General features: G+C 45.6%; 1 protein-coding gene across 1 annotated transcript in view; it reads left to right on the top strand.

Annotated features, from left to right (window-relative positions):
- lrch1 (leucine-rich repeats and calponin homology (CH) domain containing 1) overlaps positions 1-15,702 on the top strand; it is a 56,048-nt gene that overhangs the window by 23,572 nt on the left and 16,774 nt on the right. The window contains exons 3-9 of the mRNA XM_070914463.1: positions 1,793-1,919; positions 2,883-2,988; positions 8,538-8,674; positions 9,227-9,357; positions 13,184-13,271; positions 14,099-14,204; positions 15,214-15,329. Coding sequence (XP_070770564.1) covers positions 1,793-1,919; positions 2,883-2,988; positions 8,538-8,674; positions 9,227-9,357; positions 13,184-13,271; positions 14,099-14,204; positions 15,214-15,329 — 811 coding nt within the window. The remainder of the gene's footprint in view (positions 1-1,792; positions 1,920-2,882; positions 2,989-8,537; positions 8,675-9,226; positions 9,358-13,183; positions 13,272-14,098; positions 14,205-15,213; positions 15,330-15,702) is intronic.

The following is a 15,702-nucleotide window of genomic DNA, read 5'->3' as shown; positions in this document are numbered from 1 at the left end:
GTGTGTGTGTGTGTGTGTGTCTGTGTCTGTGTGTCTGTGTCTGTGTGTGTGTGTGTGTGTGTGTGAGAACAGCTGGATAGACTCACTTATATTTCCGGAATGTTATTTTGAGAGCTGAGTCAGAGTGGGTTTCAGTCTTGTGGTGTGTGTGTGTGTGTGTGTGTGTGTGTGTGTGTGTGTGTGTGTGTGTGTTTTTCTGGTCGGAGATTAAAGACGCTGTTTGGTTTCTTTTCTCAGTGAGATTTATTTGTACAGAACGCCCAAAGTGCTTTACAGTGTAAGTTAAGAAAAAAAAAAAAATCTAAATCAAAAGTAGTTTTTATTGTCAAGTAGTAGTATTTCTTTAGTCTTGAGTCTGGTGTTTCATCATCATACTAGCCAATGAGAGAGCCAGGACAAACCAATTTTGTTTTTATCATAATATGTGGGTCTCCTGGAGGTTTCAGACAGGTCACCCCCCCCCTGCCTTAAACAGAGTGCAGAGTCACAAAGTGCAATCTGAAGTTCAGACTTGACTCAAAGCAGAAGAGCACGGCTTGTAGGGGGAACGTCAGGGTGTTTGCATGCAGTCGAGGTGATGAGTCAACAGGAAAAGGTTCCTTTAGTTCAGCCCACCGAAGGCAGATCAAATACAGTCGTCCAAGTCGCTGTGTGCTCATCCTGCGTTATGTGCCGAAAGTCACACACACACACACACACACACACACACATATGTTTGGACGACGTATCTAACGTCTCGCGCTCTAAGATATAACCAGAAATCAGACCACCCTTGAAATGTCCGAGCGAGCACCTGGCCTAAAAGTAGTCGACATCACAGCATCGGGATCAGCAGATCCAGGCGTCCCGGTCCTGTGTCTGTTTCCTCCGGGTACGGCAGCCGTCAAGTGTGCACTGTGAAGCCGTACTATGTAATAAGAACAGAATTATAACAGTAAATACTTTAGGTTTGACACACACAAAAAACATGATACCTATCTGAAAGTGCAGCACAGGAACAACTTGTTGTGTCATTTATATTATGATTCATCTGTGTATATGTATATATGTGTGTGTGTGTGTGTGTGTGTGTGTGTGTATTATAGTTATATGACCACAAACCTGTTGTTGAACGTTAGTTGTTTCCCTACTGAGATGAGCTTCCTGTAGCTCGACCGCATGTTGCTGTTCCCTCTTTGGAATTTAAACATATCAGATGCATGTGTGTGTGTTACGTCGTGTACGTGTAGAGATGTCATATCTTCACATGCGCACACACACACACACACACACACACACACACACGTATGTGGAAGAAAAGGGAAGTGTTGACGTGAGATTATTATTATTAATTTATTTTTTGTCCCGTGGGGCTTCCTGTTGTCTGTATGACACAAAACTACCAGCAGTAAACACCTGACACATTATAGAACGCATTTATTCTACGACGCATTCACTGTTCCCGTCTGCGTTGGAAGAATCGGTGTTAAGATATTCGCACGTATGCCACATTCACGTTCCTCCTAATGTCTTTGAAACGGCTGACGTGATCCTCTGCCATCGGAATTAGTTTTCTGGGTGAATTCTTTAATATTTCTTTGTTTTATAACGGACAGTGCACATTTATCAACTCCAATATAAATGCGCCACAGTTATCTTGACGGCTAGTTTTGCAGCAGTCCTCCCAGATAACAGTGTCTAAAAGATAAGTGTCTTTTTAAATGGTTTTCAGACTTTCTTTTTTTTTCTCTGTCTTTTGATCGTTGAACATCATCGACGCGATCATAACTCCGTGTTTGTGTTTGCGTTGCAGTCGTAACCAGCTGGGCTCTCTGCCGGCCTGTCTGTGCGGCCTTCCCCTGAGAGTCCTGAACGCCAGCAACAACAAGCTGGTCAGCCTGCCGGAGACCATCGGACAGCTGCACGGCCTGATGGAGCTGGTGAGGCTGGTTATACTGGTTCTGCTGGTTTTTACTATCCGTAACTCTGATGGGCGCTTCATGTGTTTTTGTGCGGATATATAAAATTGATTTTGTCCCAAATTTCTTTGAGCAGAAAGTGTTCAATAGATGTTCTTACTTGCAGAGAAAGTATTCTAAAGTATAATTAGCATGATCACTTTGTGAAAATACTCTCATTCAGTATAAAAGTATTAGCAACAAAAAGTAAAAGTACTCATTAGGCAGCAGATGGCTCCAGTCACTGTAATGCTACTGTATTATATATTCTTTTATCTAATTATTACTATTAATGTTGTAGCTCATTTTAACCACAATACTTTATATACGTTATTATTATTATTATTATTATTATTATTTATTTCAACCATTAACAACAAAAGATTTGAGAAGCTCGTATGTTTTCTGTGTAAAATCCTGATCTTTAAAGTAACTAAAGCTGTCAGATAAATGTAGTAAATATTTTATGTTTGTACATCAAAATTGTACTGAAGTACAGTACTTGAGTGAATGTACTCAGGTACCTTCCAGCACTGATTATTTGTATTTTTACGTTTCCTGGCATCAGTTTGTCAGCCGCTCTGTCCGAGGACTCTGTTACAGTAATCTGCCTCCAAGACATTAACAAAGAGAAACCAGCCAATATTTGATCTAAATTTAATATTTTCCTATCTTCTTTTCACCTGGATCTGTGAGTGAGAGGTGTTTTCGTCCATTTTTAAAAGAGAATTTATTCACACAGAGAATAATGAACCTGAAGGGGGTTCAAAAGACATGTGCAAGCAGGTTGTCTGTCGTATGTATTGATGCTCGACGGCAGACGGTGTTATGACCCGTGAGTCAGCGTAAATCTGTCAGCCGTCACCGTGGAATAATGAAATGCATGCAGAAGCCTCAGCAGCTGTGAACATTCGAAGCGCTGTTGTTTCCCCCCCCCGTCTGCAGGACATCAGCTGCAACGAGATCACGGCTCTTCCTCGCCACATCGGCAGACTCAAAGCCCTGCGAGAACTAAATGTACGCCGAAACCTCCTCTGCGTCCTGCCAGAAGGTGAGTTTGAGGGGGGGGCATCTTTCTTTTTAAGTTCAATGTTGCCCGAACGATCCTTTCTGTCCTTTTCTTCTCTGAGGTTGGTGAGGTTTACTTGGAAAACGTTTGACCTGCTTTCAGAGTGTAATTTAGACGAAACTACCGTTGACGTTCTCTTTAGTTGGGATTGTGATCGAACCAGCCCCCGCCCCCCGTTTCTGTTTTCAGCAGAGCCCTCTTCCCCTTTGCATCTTGCAGAAGAGCGCTGTGCACTTCATGAAGGCAGTTTTAGCCGCTGCTTTTACTTTTATTGATGCTCTGCCACACCCGGCCCAGTCCCCCAAAATATACTTCAGATACTGAACCTCGGCATGACCGAGGAACAACCTCCAGTCCCCAAATAGGTCAGGGACACAGAGACCAGTGAGGACCACAACACTCTGGAGCTCATCTGGAGAGACACCACCCTGACTGTCTGTCTGTCGGACTGACTGACTGACTGACTGTCTGTCTGACTGACTCACTCACTGTCTGTCGGACTGACTGACTGTCTGTCTGACTGACTGACTGTCTGTCTGTCTGTCGGACTGACTGACTGACTGTCTGTCTGTCTGACTGACTCACTCACTGTCTGTCGGACTGACTGACTGTCTGTCTGACTGACTGACTGTCTGTCTGTCTGTCGGACTGACTGACTGTCTGTCTGACTGACTGTCTGTCTGTCTGTCGGACTGACTGACTGTCTGTCTGACTGACTGTCTGTCTGTCGGACTGACTGTCTGACTGACTGACTGACTCACTGTCTGACTGTCTGTCTGACTCACTGTCTGTCAGACTGACGACTGACTGACTCACTGTCTGACTGTCTGTCTGTCTGTCTGTCTCTCTGACTGACTGACTGTCTGTCTGTCTGTCTGTCTGACTGACTGACTGACTGACTGACTCGCTGTCTGTCTGTCTGTCGGACTGACTGTCTATCTGACTGTCTGTCTGTCTGACTGACTGACTCACTGTCTGTCTGTCTGACTGTCTGTCGGACTGACTGTCTGTCTGTCTGTCTGTCTGACTGACTGACTGTCTGTCTGTCAGGTGTTGTACCTGTCGGCTCATTGCTTGAAAAACACAATACCTGCTCAGTCTGTGTTTCTGTTGGACGGATACAGTTCAAATAAACCGGAGTCTACAGTTGTTTGTTCAGTTGTCTCTTGATGGACCAACCGTTAGTGTTGAACAGCAAGTACTTTCCCAACCTCGCTGCACTCTCGTTATCTTTACTCCTTCACATTTTTCTAGAGTTACATCTGTGTTTTTCTGAGGAGCGATGAATTATGCTGCTGCTTCCTGAGCCTCCTGATGTTCGCTGAATAGAACATTTTGAGCTGAGTGTTTTTGTTTTTTTATCAGATAAGCTGTCCAGGGTCACGCTCTGATATTTGACCTCGTACTTCTTCTTTCCTGATGAAACTTAGCGGCTCAAAATACTTTGTTCTAAAACTAAAACTGATATGAAACCTAAACACAGTGCACAGGAATAGAAATGCGTGTAAATGCAGCCGGAGCATTAAAGCAGTGTTGTCACTCTTCCAACATGGTGGTGGGTCTTTAGTAAACAGACTGGAAGACAGTCTGTTTCCTCCTGTTGATGTTCTGAATGACGAACGACTGCAGTTTTCTGGATGATTCGTCTGGCTTCATCCCTGCGCTTCAAGTCCGCCAGGCTGTCTGGATTCGCTGCTGTATTCTCCTGACTTGACGCACGCTTGTCCCTCACTATTGTGGCCATATCCCGGGTTGATTGATGAGCTTTGATCTGGCTCGGCGGCTTGATGCCACAGCGACAGGGAGGCTTGGGCCGAGCAGACTGGACGGCAGCCTGACAGAGGGAGGGATGTTGCTTTTGATTTAATATCTGTTGAACTTGTGCAGACTTCGTTGCCGCTCCGCAGAGCCCCAGAGATAAGACCACCGTGACAGTTTTAGTGGTTTTTTAAAGGTTGGCCAAGCTCGGGGGTGGCGAGACTCTAATGTTAGAGAGTCAAACTCAGATCTGAAGATCAAATCTGCAGACCTGACGGAAAAATGTTCCTCGAAGCCAGAAACATCCCTTTGGCAGCAGAGATGCTTTGGTTACAACAACGGTAGCACAAAACATACAGCGGTAACCTGAATGAAAAGCTTTACAGAGCTGGTTCACTGTTTTAAACTTGCAACCTCCGTGAGTGAGGCTGCAGGGATCTTCTAGCAGTTGACGATATGGCCAACTTCATCCCTCAGTTAGCTAACAAGTCGTTTGATAACAGCTAGCATGGTTCGTGTTGAAATATGATGACGTTTCCCTCAGCTGGCAGGACAAATATTCATCGCAATCTCAACATATCTCTTGGACTGACGCGCTGACATCACGGTTACAGTGCGGGATTGGGTTGTGCAGGAAGTGTTTGAAGGAGAAAACAGCTCTTCAGATAAACAGCCATGTTGGTTGTAGAATTGATGTAAAAGTGAAACATTTGTTTGGTGTATTGAAGTTTCTGTGACTCAGTGGTTTGAGTTGTTCTGCGGTTATACTCGCTGCCCAGTAACCTGCTTTGTAAACCAAAGTAATCCAGATGGTATGGGTTAGCTAGTAGCATTTGGAACTGTTTACTGGCTTACAACCACATGAAGGCAAACCTCCGAGAGGCTCCTCCATAGATTCTGTGCTGCTGCTGGGTAGCAATTACCTGCCCCGAGAGACACAAATATACCTGCGCTCGGCTGACTGGTTGCTTTTATTCTTTGTGGACGATGACGTGTTGTGTCGGTGACTCAGCGTTTACAAAACACAAAATCAGTGAGGAATTTCATTTCCAGGGCACAGAAATGTTGCCTTTCAGCCCTGAGTTTTGTGCTTAGAGAACAGAACATCGGTCGGTTTAAACGCAAGTACAAAAAAATATTACAAAATACAAATGTAAAAATATAAAATACAGGCATTCATGGTCCCCAGAAGATGAATCCTAAAGACTTTGATGATAGTCTGACTGTTATCGTGCTAGCACCAGCAGCCAGAAAACGTTGTTCATGAACCCCCCCCACACCCCCCCTCTCAGGATGAACTGTAATAACTCTGGTGATCCTCTGACTCTTCATCTAGCGCCATCATCAGGTCAACATGTTCATGCGTCACTTTGGTTTATGAACTGATGACACTCATGACGCCTCAGCTGGACTCAGCTAATGTTAGCATGCTAACACGCTCAGCCAAGATGGGCCAGCATTTAGCTCACAGAGGCAGAGACCGTCGGCTTATCCCGTAGCTTCTTTGCATAGTAAGTATTCTACCGAGTCTTTTCTGACTAAATTTAAACAGTTGTCCTCTGTGACCTCAGCAGGAGTGATCATGTTTTTGTATACAATACAATCGGAGACATATTTTTATCCAGTAACCAGAGGAATGCTCTCTGGTGGCGGCCCTCCCTCCGTCATGGCTGCTCAGCCGACATTATTACCGCCTACAAGGGGTTTTAATTACGAGACGCTGTCAGGAGGAGTCTGTAATGTTCGCGTCGTCAGAATTGATGGGTGCTTCAGTGATGCATCATTGGCAGTCTGCAGGATGTGACTCCCCGAATGGTTTCTCACCACAAACCCACACATCAGTCTGAGCTGTTTGTGTTCGCGTCCGTCCGAGGGGCCTGAATGTTGAAGGATTCACGTCAACACACGCACACATCCAGTGAGGAGGAGTTTATTTATAGAGTGACGGGGAAACAACCAGGAATGAGAACCACAATGTGTTCTACATCGGAGGAATACTGCACAGGAGTCGCTTTCAGTATTCATTCATCTGCCATGTCATTCTTTCAGCTCAGCATTTAGTCTCGTCCGACACGGTCGCGAAAAGTGACATCTTCAAAACTAGGAACTACAGTCAATTGACCAACTAATTAATTAACCAATGAATCAGCTAATCACGTTAGCACTATTCTTGGGTGTCAACTAGGATTGCGAAGGGTCGGTAAGGTTTTTAGAACCTTCTGTAGAAATCGTACTTTTTTCATAGTGCACAAAGAAATAAGATGAAGGTTAAAATACACAGAGGTTTCGTCTTCTTCTTCTTCTTCTACTGAAGACACAACATGAACAGCAAGAGTCAAAGGGTGGAGGTGTCCAACGTCTCAGGTCAACAGGTCAACCCTCCTCTTTATATATCAGAGCAACTGATGTCTCTCAGTCTCTCTGTCTGTCTCTCTCTCTCTCTCTCTCGGTCTCTCTGTCTGTCTGTCTCTCTCTCTCTCTCAGTCTCTCTGTCTGTCTCTCTCTCTGTCTCTCTGTCTGTCTCTTTCTCTCAGTCTCTCTCTGAGGCTCTCTTTCGAGGGCCAGGTCTCTCTGTGTCTCTCTCTCTGTCTCTCTCTGTCTCACTCTCTTTCGAGGGTCAGGTCTCTCTGTCTCTGTCTCTCTCTCTCTCTGTCTCTCTGTCTGTCTGTCTCTCTCTGTCTCTCTCTCTCTCTTTCGAGGGTCAGGTCTCTCTCTCTCTCTCTCTCAGTCTCTGTCTCCCTGTCTCCGTCTCTCTCTTTCGACGGTCAGGTCTCTCGGTTTTAATAGGTGAAGTGATCTCTGCTGAGTGAGTCAGCAGCTCTGTAGTAAACCACCCACGTGCTGAATCATTCGGTGTTACCACTACTTTTAAAATTGAAACTGACTGATCCTCTCTCAGTCATCACAGTCAGAACAAACGATGCTAAATTGAACATCTTCGAGTTTGTAACTGTTTGTGGTTATTCCTACTAGTTCAGCCTGAGGTGACTGATGACGTTCAGGTTCCGCACGTGTCCATGTTCAATGTGAACGTCCTTCTCAGCTCTTTAACTTATCTGGTCACCAGTTGGTTGAGTTTTATAGCTTCAGTTCACGCAGAAGCCTGCAGACATGGCTGTAACTGTTAGCAGGCTGCGTTCACCTCGAACACTGAATTAAAGCTGAGGGACAATTAGAACAGCCGTTTATTTCCAGGTATTTTAGTTCTAAAGTTCAAGAATCAAGTTCACATGAAGAGAACCGGAGAGAGACGCTCGCCTGCTAACAATTACAAACCTCTGGAAATAACAACAGCTGCATTGTTCTGTGTGATGGGAAACATGTCGGCGGTTTGAGCCGTGTGAGAGAGTGTGTGTGTTTGTGTGTGTGTGTGTGTGTGTGTGTGTGTGTGTGTGTGTGTGTGTGTGTGCGCGCGGTCCACTCCAGATTTGCAAAATTCAACAAGTCTTATCAGACACCACCTTGTAAATGTTTTATTTCAGTTCATTTTAGTTCAGAATTGCAAGTAAGAGTTGGCTTCAAAAGACTCACTATAAACAGGCTGAAGCAACAAGCTAACACAGCAACATGAAGTCCTCGAATACAAGATGACCTTCACTTTTTCATACGGAAAAAAGTGTTGTTTTATATCTGATCTGAAATTAAACCTGATTAACCTGTTTAACTAACTGATGATTTTGTGTGTGTGTGTGTGTGTGTGTGTGTGTGTGTGTGTGTGTGTGTGTGTGTGTGTGTGTGTGTGTGTGTGTGTGTGTGTGTTGTTGTTCCTGCAGACCTGGCTGACCTTCCTCTGGTGAAGTTTGACTTCTCCTGTAACAAAGTGTCGACCATCCCGGTGTGTTACAGAAAGATGAAACAGCTCCAGTCCCTCCAGTTAGAAAACAACCCACTGCAGAGTCCACCTGCCCAGGTGCGCACGCACACACACACACACACCCCACCCCACTCCTGTCTCTTAGTACCACAGCAGATATCACATTAAAAAGACCTTCAGCCCAAAGTCACTTTCGGTGTCAACTAGCTCAACCGGAGACATTTCTACTTCCTGTGTGGACAGGAAGTTAAAAGACAAAGTAACAGAGTCACTTCCTTAGAAACACTGCAACCTGCTGCAGTGACAGTGGAACACAGTTCTTACATTTACCACATTGAAACATACTGTATATAAATATGAGAATTATATAATTGTACGTTTTCAGGTTGATTCGGACCACGTCACATACGCCTGGGCCGACATGTTCCCAGGAATGAGATCACATGATAACTTGAAGTAGGAAGGTTAACCCACAGTGAGAACGGTATCACCATCATCAGTCTGCTGCTTGACAAGGCATCAGTGACATCCTGCGTCATAGCTTTAGCTGAAGACTCTCCAGGTTGTTCAGGTTGACGTCTGCGTTGACGCAGGAGAAGAGAAAGCCGTTTCTCCTCGTCCTCATCCTCATCTTCTTTTCTCTTTCAGATCTGTATAAAGGGCAAAGTCCACATATTCAAGTATCTGAGCATCGAGGCATGTCGCAGTGAGAAGATGCCCGACTCTCTCTACCTGCCTGTCATCGAGCGACTCAGCCTATCGCGGCCCACCACCGGCAGGTCAGTTACTGTGGCAACTTAAACATCGGCCAATGGGAGGACACCATCCTCTCCCTCTCCTCCGCATGATCCCTCATCTGTTTTTATGCTTGTATCACAGCAGTTGTTAAACCAGTAAAACTTAATGGGAACACTGTCGAACACAGTTCTGGCACATGGAAGACTGATGGCCTCATCGATCTTGGAGCCTTCTGGCACATGAGACAAAAGCACCATTTTAATTTTCCAAACAGTCATTCTGGAGCAGCTGCAGAGCGCGCTAAAATGATGTTATGATGTCATTTTTCACATGTTGATGATGAGCAAATCTTATATTTCACTTCAGGTATCTGAAACATTTGAGTGATGGATTCTCTGTAGTTCTCTTGAGTTATTCCCGGCTCCACATGAAGAGATCCAGTTCGTTTTCTGCGTAGACTGACTGTCGGACTGTTTCTTGGCCGGGACCAGTAACTTCCTGAAGTCTCTACTGGTTGCCTGGCAACTGCTCAGAGCCACAAAGTTGTCCAAATTGTTGTTTTTACACTTCAGTTTGTACAGATTTAAAAAAAAAAACAGATATAACGGGTTCATCTGTGAGCTTTAGAGGTGCTGGTGGGTAGATTTTTCTTTCTGTTTCCCCCTGTTTCCAGTCTTTATGCTAAGCTAAGCTAACCAGCCGCTGGCTGCAGCCTTATATTTAACAGACAGATATGAGAGAGGTTTCAATCTTCTCAGCTAACGCTCAGCATGAAAGCAAAGAAACCTATTTCCCAAAATATCAAACTATTCCTTCGAGTCAACTACGATTCCCAAGGTGCATTTCAGTGAGAAACATCAAAGCGTCGTGAATTTGTCCCTTTTAACTGTTTTTGTCTCCATAGCAACGGGGGCTGAGGTTAATGGGTATTGTAGTTTGGTTTGAACGACATCACGCCGTGTGGAGGGACGGCGTCTGTCTCTGCTGGAACAGAAGCGGCTGTCTGAACAAAGTTTCCTCAGTTTCTCAGACTGGAGCCAAATCCCCCATTAGTCAGCTGAAACTGATCCGTCCCGACTCCCCGCTGGGTCTCGCCGACGGCCCGTCTGCCATCGGAGGAGTCCGCCGCAGAGTTGGGCCAAATCCCCCCCCCCCGATGCCGGAGGATGAGATGAGATGAATGATTGCTGGACGGAGGAAGATACAAACAACAGAAAGAGCGAGGAGCAGGTGAAGGAAAGAAAGAGAGGAATCTCACAAGAAAACAAAGGAGCAAGTGTTGGCGTCGCGGACGGAGGAATGAAGGGAGTGAAGCCAGCCGTGTGATCAAAGGGAGAGATGGAGGAGAACGTAGGAGCAGAAGTGTCAACAAGGGAGCAGTTGTAGAAGTGGGAGACTGATGGAAGGAATGCGCGGACAAAGGAAAGACGGAACAAATGAATGGACAAACACGAACGAACAAGAACGACTACGCGGCCGCTGGACTGCAAATGAACGAGGCAGTAAGGGATGTGCACAGACGAGAAGTAAATGAAGGGAAGTGTGTTTTAATAAAGCCGCGGTGAAGGCAGAATACACACTCGACGAAGCCGATAATGAAGCAACTCTGGCTGCTACAAACAAACACGCACGTCAGACTCTCAGTTTGAAATGCCTGAACGGTTTTTACAGATGTAGGCTGAAAGTCAGCTCAGCAAGAGCACTTTAGGACGTTTGGACCGCGTTTGACGAGGTGTGGATGCGTGACCTGGGAGTCCACAAGTCTCACAAGAATGGCCTGTTGACTGGGGGGGGGGGGGGGGGAGAGGTGAAGACGTCAAGGACGGAGGGAGCGAAAAAAGACGAGAGAAGCGAAGCGCGAGCCGCTTCAGACCCTGAAACTGAGCCTCTCGGAGGACGTTGAGCTCTGTAATGTCCGCCCTCATAAAGCGCTCCCAACACGTGGGCGGGAAGAACGCTTCCTCTTCTCTTCTCCTGGAGCGCACACACCCACGCCCCTCATCAGATTTGTCCTCCATCTCTCTCCGTCATCCCGTCCTTCCCTGTGGTTTTCTCTCTCGCTTCCTGTTTGCTTGTTTATCTCTCTACCCCCCCACCCCTGTCTTTATTCCTCTTTCTTTTACTTGCGTCTCTTTTGATTCTTCCCCAGTCTTTATTTTTTCCTCTCTCTCTCTCTCTCTCCCTCTCTGTTCTTTCTCTGGTCGTCTCTCTTCAGGAGACTTTGTCGACATCTGACATGTGATGCCGAGCGACTGTTTTAGTCAACAAATCCTCCAGATTTTGAAAGATGAATTCAGATGTTCTCTCTCTCTTTCTCTCTCCAGAGGAAGCTGAGAACTGATTCGTGCTATTTTTAAAACTCCATTAAGACAAAGACCTGAAGAGAGACGGAGATAAGAGTGACACGCAGTGATGCTCAGTTTGCCTCTGCAGGTGCCCCGCCAAAATAAAACGACAGTCTTGAGTCTGATCCTCTCGTCACATCTGCCGTCGGAGAATTGCATTTGCATTATTTGGCATTTACGCGATGATTATCAGTGTTCAATAAGCTTTGTGTTTTAAATCACTAAGATGACGAGCAGGTCTGGGGTCAGAGGTCACAGAGGGACCGGGGACGTTTATCATGAAACAGCTCTGTGACTGTAGATCAAGTGGAAATTAATTCAATCAATTCAGGATGATCCAGTGGAGGAGAGGAGTGCAAATATTGCCCACAGGAGCTTCATTTAGTCCTAGCCTGTGTGCGCGTGTGTGTGTGTGTGTGTATTCCAGCACACAGCATTTTTCAGTTGCTTAGAGACTGCCACAGGGCTGCGTTCACACTGCAGCTGAACGCTGCACACTTGCCTCAGATCTGTTCTTGTAATTCAGTGTAAAGAGAAAATGAAATCAAAAGTTCTTCTCCGGTCAATGTGATAAATAAACGAGGTAACAAGATGACGTGAGATGATGCTATTTGGCAACTTACAGCTCCGCCTGGCCACTAAGAGGATGAGACAGCGATAAGGTTACACTACCGAGAGAAACTGTTGCCGTGCACCGTTGACAGAGAAGCTGTTCCAACACGGACGCGGAAACACAAACTTAGGCGGCATTCGGACCGAATCCGGTGTCACGCTGCTGAGATCAGATCGGAAGACGCCCACGAGAAGAAGAAGAAGAAGAAGAAGAAGAAGAAGAAGCTTGTTTTCCGAAAGTAAATGTGTGTTCTAAACGTGTTGATGCGGACGGACGACCTCCCGTACGAGCCGGCATACTAGCAGCTCCCACACTGCCGCACAGCCGAATGCAGCCTCGCTCTATCACCTGAAGGGTCACCGCTCAGTAAACCACTCATGGCAACGTTTCACTCTGGGGGGTTTCCAAAGATTGATTGATTGAAGAGTTGTGTGTTTATTTTTCTGTAATTGATTCCTTTAGATAGACTTTGTGTTTTCAGCTCTTACAGTTCTTGCTCAGTTTTTAGGATTGAAGAACGCTGCTTGGGGAAATTTAAGCTTAAGGGGATCCTGGCGCTCAACAAAGTAGTGCCTTCATTTAGTGATGTATAGGTTCTGTCATTTTGTCCGTGTTCGTCGTTAGCACCTGCCTGTCAGTGTGGAAAGAGGAGCTGTTCAGAGCCGTGTTAGTCACTCTGCAAAACCTAATTAAAACTGAGCAGGAAATCAGGATTTACAGAGCAGTGTGAACACATCCTGACGGGGTGGGGGTGAGGGTGGGGGGTAGAGATGGAGGCTGTGCTCTCTCTCTCTCTCGCTCTCTCTCTCTGTTTCACTGCGGCTCACTTTGTCTTCAGCTCGCACACACACAGTGTGTGTGTGTGTGTGTGTGTGTGTCAGGTGTGTGACCTGTGCTGTGTGTCTGCAGTGTGGAGGACATGGAGCAGCAGAAGAAGCAGGACAGCGACTCAGGAGTTGGCAGCGACAACGGAGACAAGAGACTGTCTGCTACTGAGGTACTGAGAGTGTGTGTGTGTGTGTGTGTGTGTGTGCCTGTCTTTGTGTAATTGTCTCTATGTGCTGTGTGTGTGTTTCTGTATTTCTGTTGTAATGAGTGTCTGTTGTGTGCTGCTGATATTTGAGTTTCAGCAGTAGAAAATGTTTCTCTTGTTTTCTGATCAGCTGTCTCATCCTTACTTTTACTCTGAAGACTCCACCTTGTCGGTGACATTGAAGTCGGATTATTTGAGAGGTCACTCTGTTGTAACAAAGCAAAACTTGTTCTTTAAATTCTTTAATCCCTCTATGGACTTCTGCACTGTCTGTATGTGTTTGAGTCGATAATGAAAGTAATTGTCAGTTGCAGACCTGCATGTTGCAAAATGTCTTTGGAACATTTTGAAAATTCTGATTGAGAAAGAGGGTGCAGTGTTTTACAGCTGGAACAACCAGCTTTATTATCAAAGACGACGGCAGCATTAATTAGAAGATAACGGTTAATTTAATTTTAACTAATAACTTTCCCATCGAGTCCGACTGCAAACAGAAGCGGTCTTCAGCACTCAGTGTTTCTTCATTACACTTTAAAGTTGTTTAGAGCTGCAGCTAATGATTATTTTCATAACGGTGACACGCAGTGACGTCTTTAAATGTCTCGTTTGTCCAACCGTCCAAACCCCCCAAATATTCTGTTTGTAAAGATATAAAACAGAAAAAAAGCAGCAGCCGGGACCATATAATGTCTGGCATGTTTGCTTAATAAGTGACTTAATCTACTAATCAAATAATCAGTAGTTTCAGCTCTAAAGCTGTTTGTTGTTGTTGTTGCTGTTGTTGGTTGCAGCCGTCGGATGAAGACAGCCTGAGTCTCAACGTACCGATGAGCCACATCACAGAGGAGGAGGGGATCAGTAAAGACGACTCGAGTGAACACCTCAGCTCCCTGACAGGTACGCGCACACACACATACACACACACACACGCGCACACACACACGCGTCATCTTAAATGATCGACTGAGGATCTACATGTTTGCTGATGACTTTCGTCGAGATATGACTGACACGAGGTCGGCTAGAGAGTCTTGATGCTGCTCTCCGTATTTCCCAGCACTATCATCTGATAGTTTCAGCACTAACCGGATTTATCGACCTGTTAGACTGAAACAGGAAGGTTTGTGTGCTTCACACAGTCACTGTGGCTTCTCTTCATTACCTGCCTGCTGTGTGTGTGTGTCTCTCAGTATCTGGGCTGTTGGACTCTATTAGAGACACAGCAGCTCCCCAGACACACAGTTTAAATAGACTTCAATCAGCCTCAATCAGGTCACAGCTGATGGAGGGTCACATTTAGCTGAGTGAAAAGAGGCTGTCTGGGTTATTCTTCTCGCAGCCTCTCAGCGTTCTGTGCACCCGTCTTTTCAAAAATGAGCAGGTTTGAACATCCAGAGGTTGCTGTGATGACAACTGACAACCCGTTTTAGTGAAGAAAGAAATGTGGAGAAAACACTAATAAGTCCCTTAAAGCCCCTTCGAGTTGACATCTCCTATAAAACCAATATGTATTATATTCTACACACAATAAAAACGAACAAACAAAAATAATTGTAATGGGATTATAAATAGTTTCTGAGTGGAAATAGAGAGCAACATATCCACTGAGTCTTGTTTATTTTATTTGAATAAATCACTTGTTTTCCTTTAGTTAGTATGTGAGGCTGAACTCACCTCTATCAAATGTGCAGTGCATTGTGGGATTGTTAGCAGAAAGTAGTGCATAAGACATTTTAGGACAGGCGCTACGGTGTACGAGGATCACCTGAACGCTCCGTGATAAACTGATGGAGATGAAGATGATAACAACAATACATTTACACACTGAAGCAAGATGGCGGACAGCGAAGTGACTCCAGAGCACGCGTGTTCGAGACATTCACGGCTCACGTTTCTTTTGTTCCAGCAGACCCAAACTCCGACTCGGTCCGGCTGATCGAGGAGAGCCCTACGGAGGCCCTGAGGGACCAGTTCAGCTACAGAGACTCTGCTCTCAGCACTCGCTTCGTCAACTACATCAAGGCGAGACTGCATGTTGTCGTGCCCCCCCCCCCCCCCCCTCAGAGTTTCACTCAGTTTATTATTAAAGAGCGACGCAGTAAATGGTCCTCTTCATGAATAATGAAGGGTGGTTATGTAAAACGTGTTCCACTGTTAGTTAGACTGCTTGTCATCGGTGGGGGGGAGGGGGGCTCCTGAAGTCTGCAGCTTGTTCTAATGGAGCCCAAACTGTCACTGTGTGTCAGTAAATAATCATTTGATTTACTTTTGGAGTTCAAAGTTGTCTGTTGACGTGTCACGAAAAGCCCAGCAGCCGGAGAGAGAGACGGCCCTGTTATAGATGGTTACGTCACACTGAGCCTGTGAGTCACTGTGGAGACTCGGCTGTGACCAA

The sequence above is a fragment of the Enoplosus armatus genome, chromosome 11 (assembly GCF_043641665.1).
Source record: "Enoplosus armatus isolate fEnoArm2 chromosome 11, fEnoArm2.hap1, whole genome shotgun sequence".
NCBI classification, from domain to species: Eukaryota; Metazoa; Chordata; class Actinopteri; order Centrarchiformes; family Enoplosidae; genus Enoplosus; species Enoplosus armatus.
This window is presented reverse-complemented; position numbering and strand designations above follow the sequence as displayed.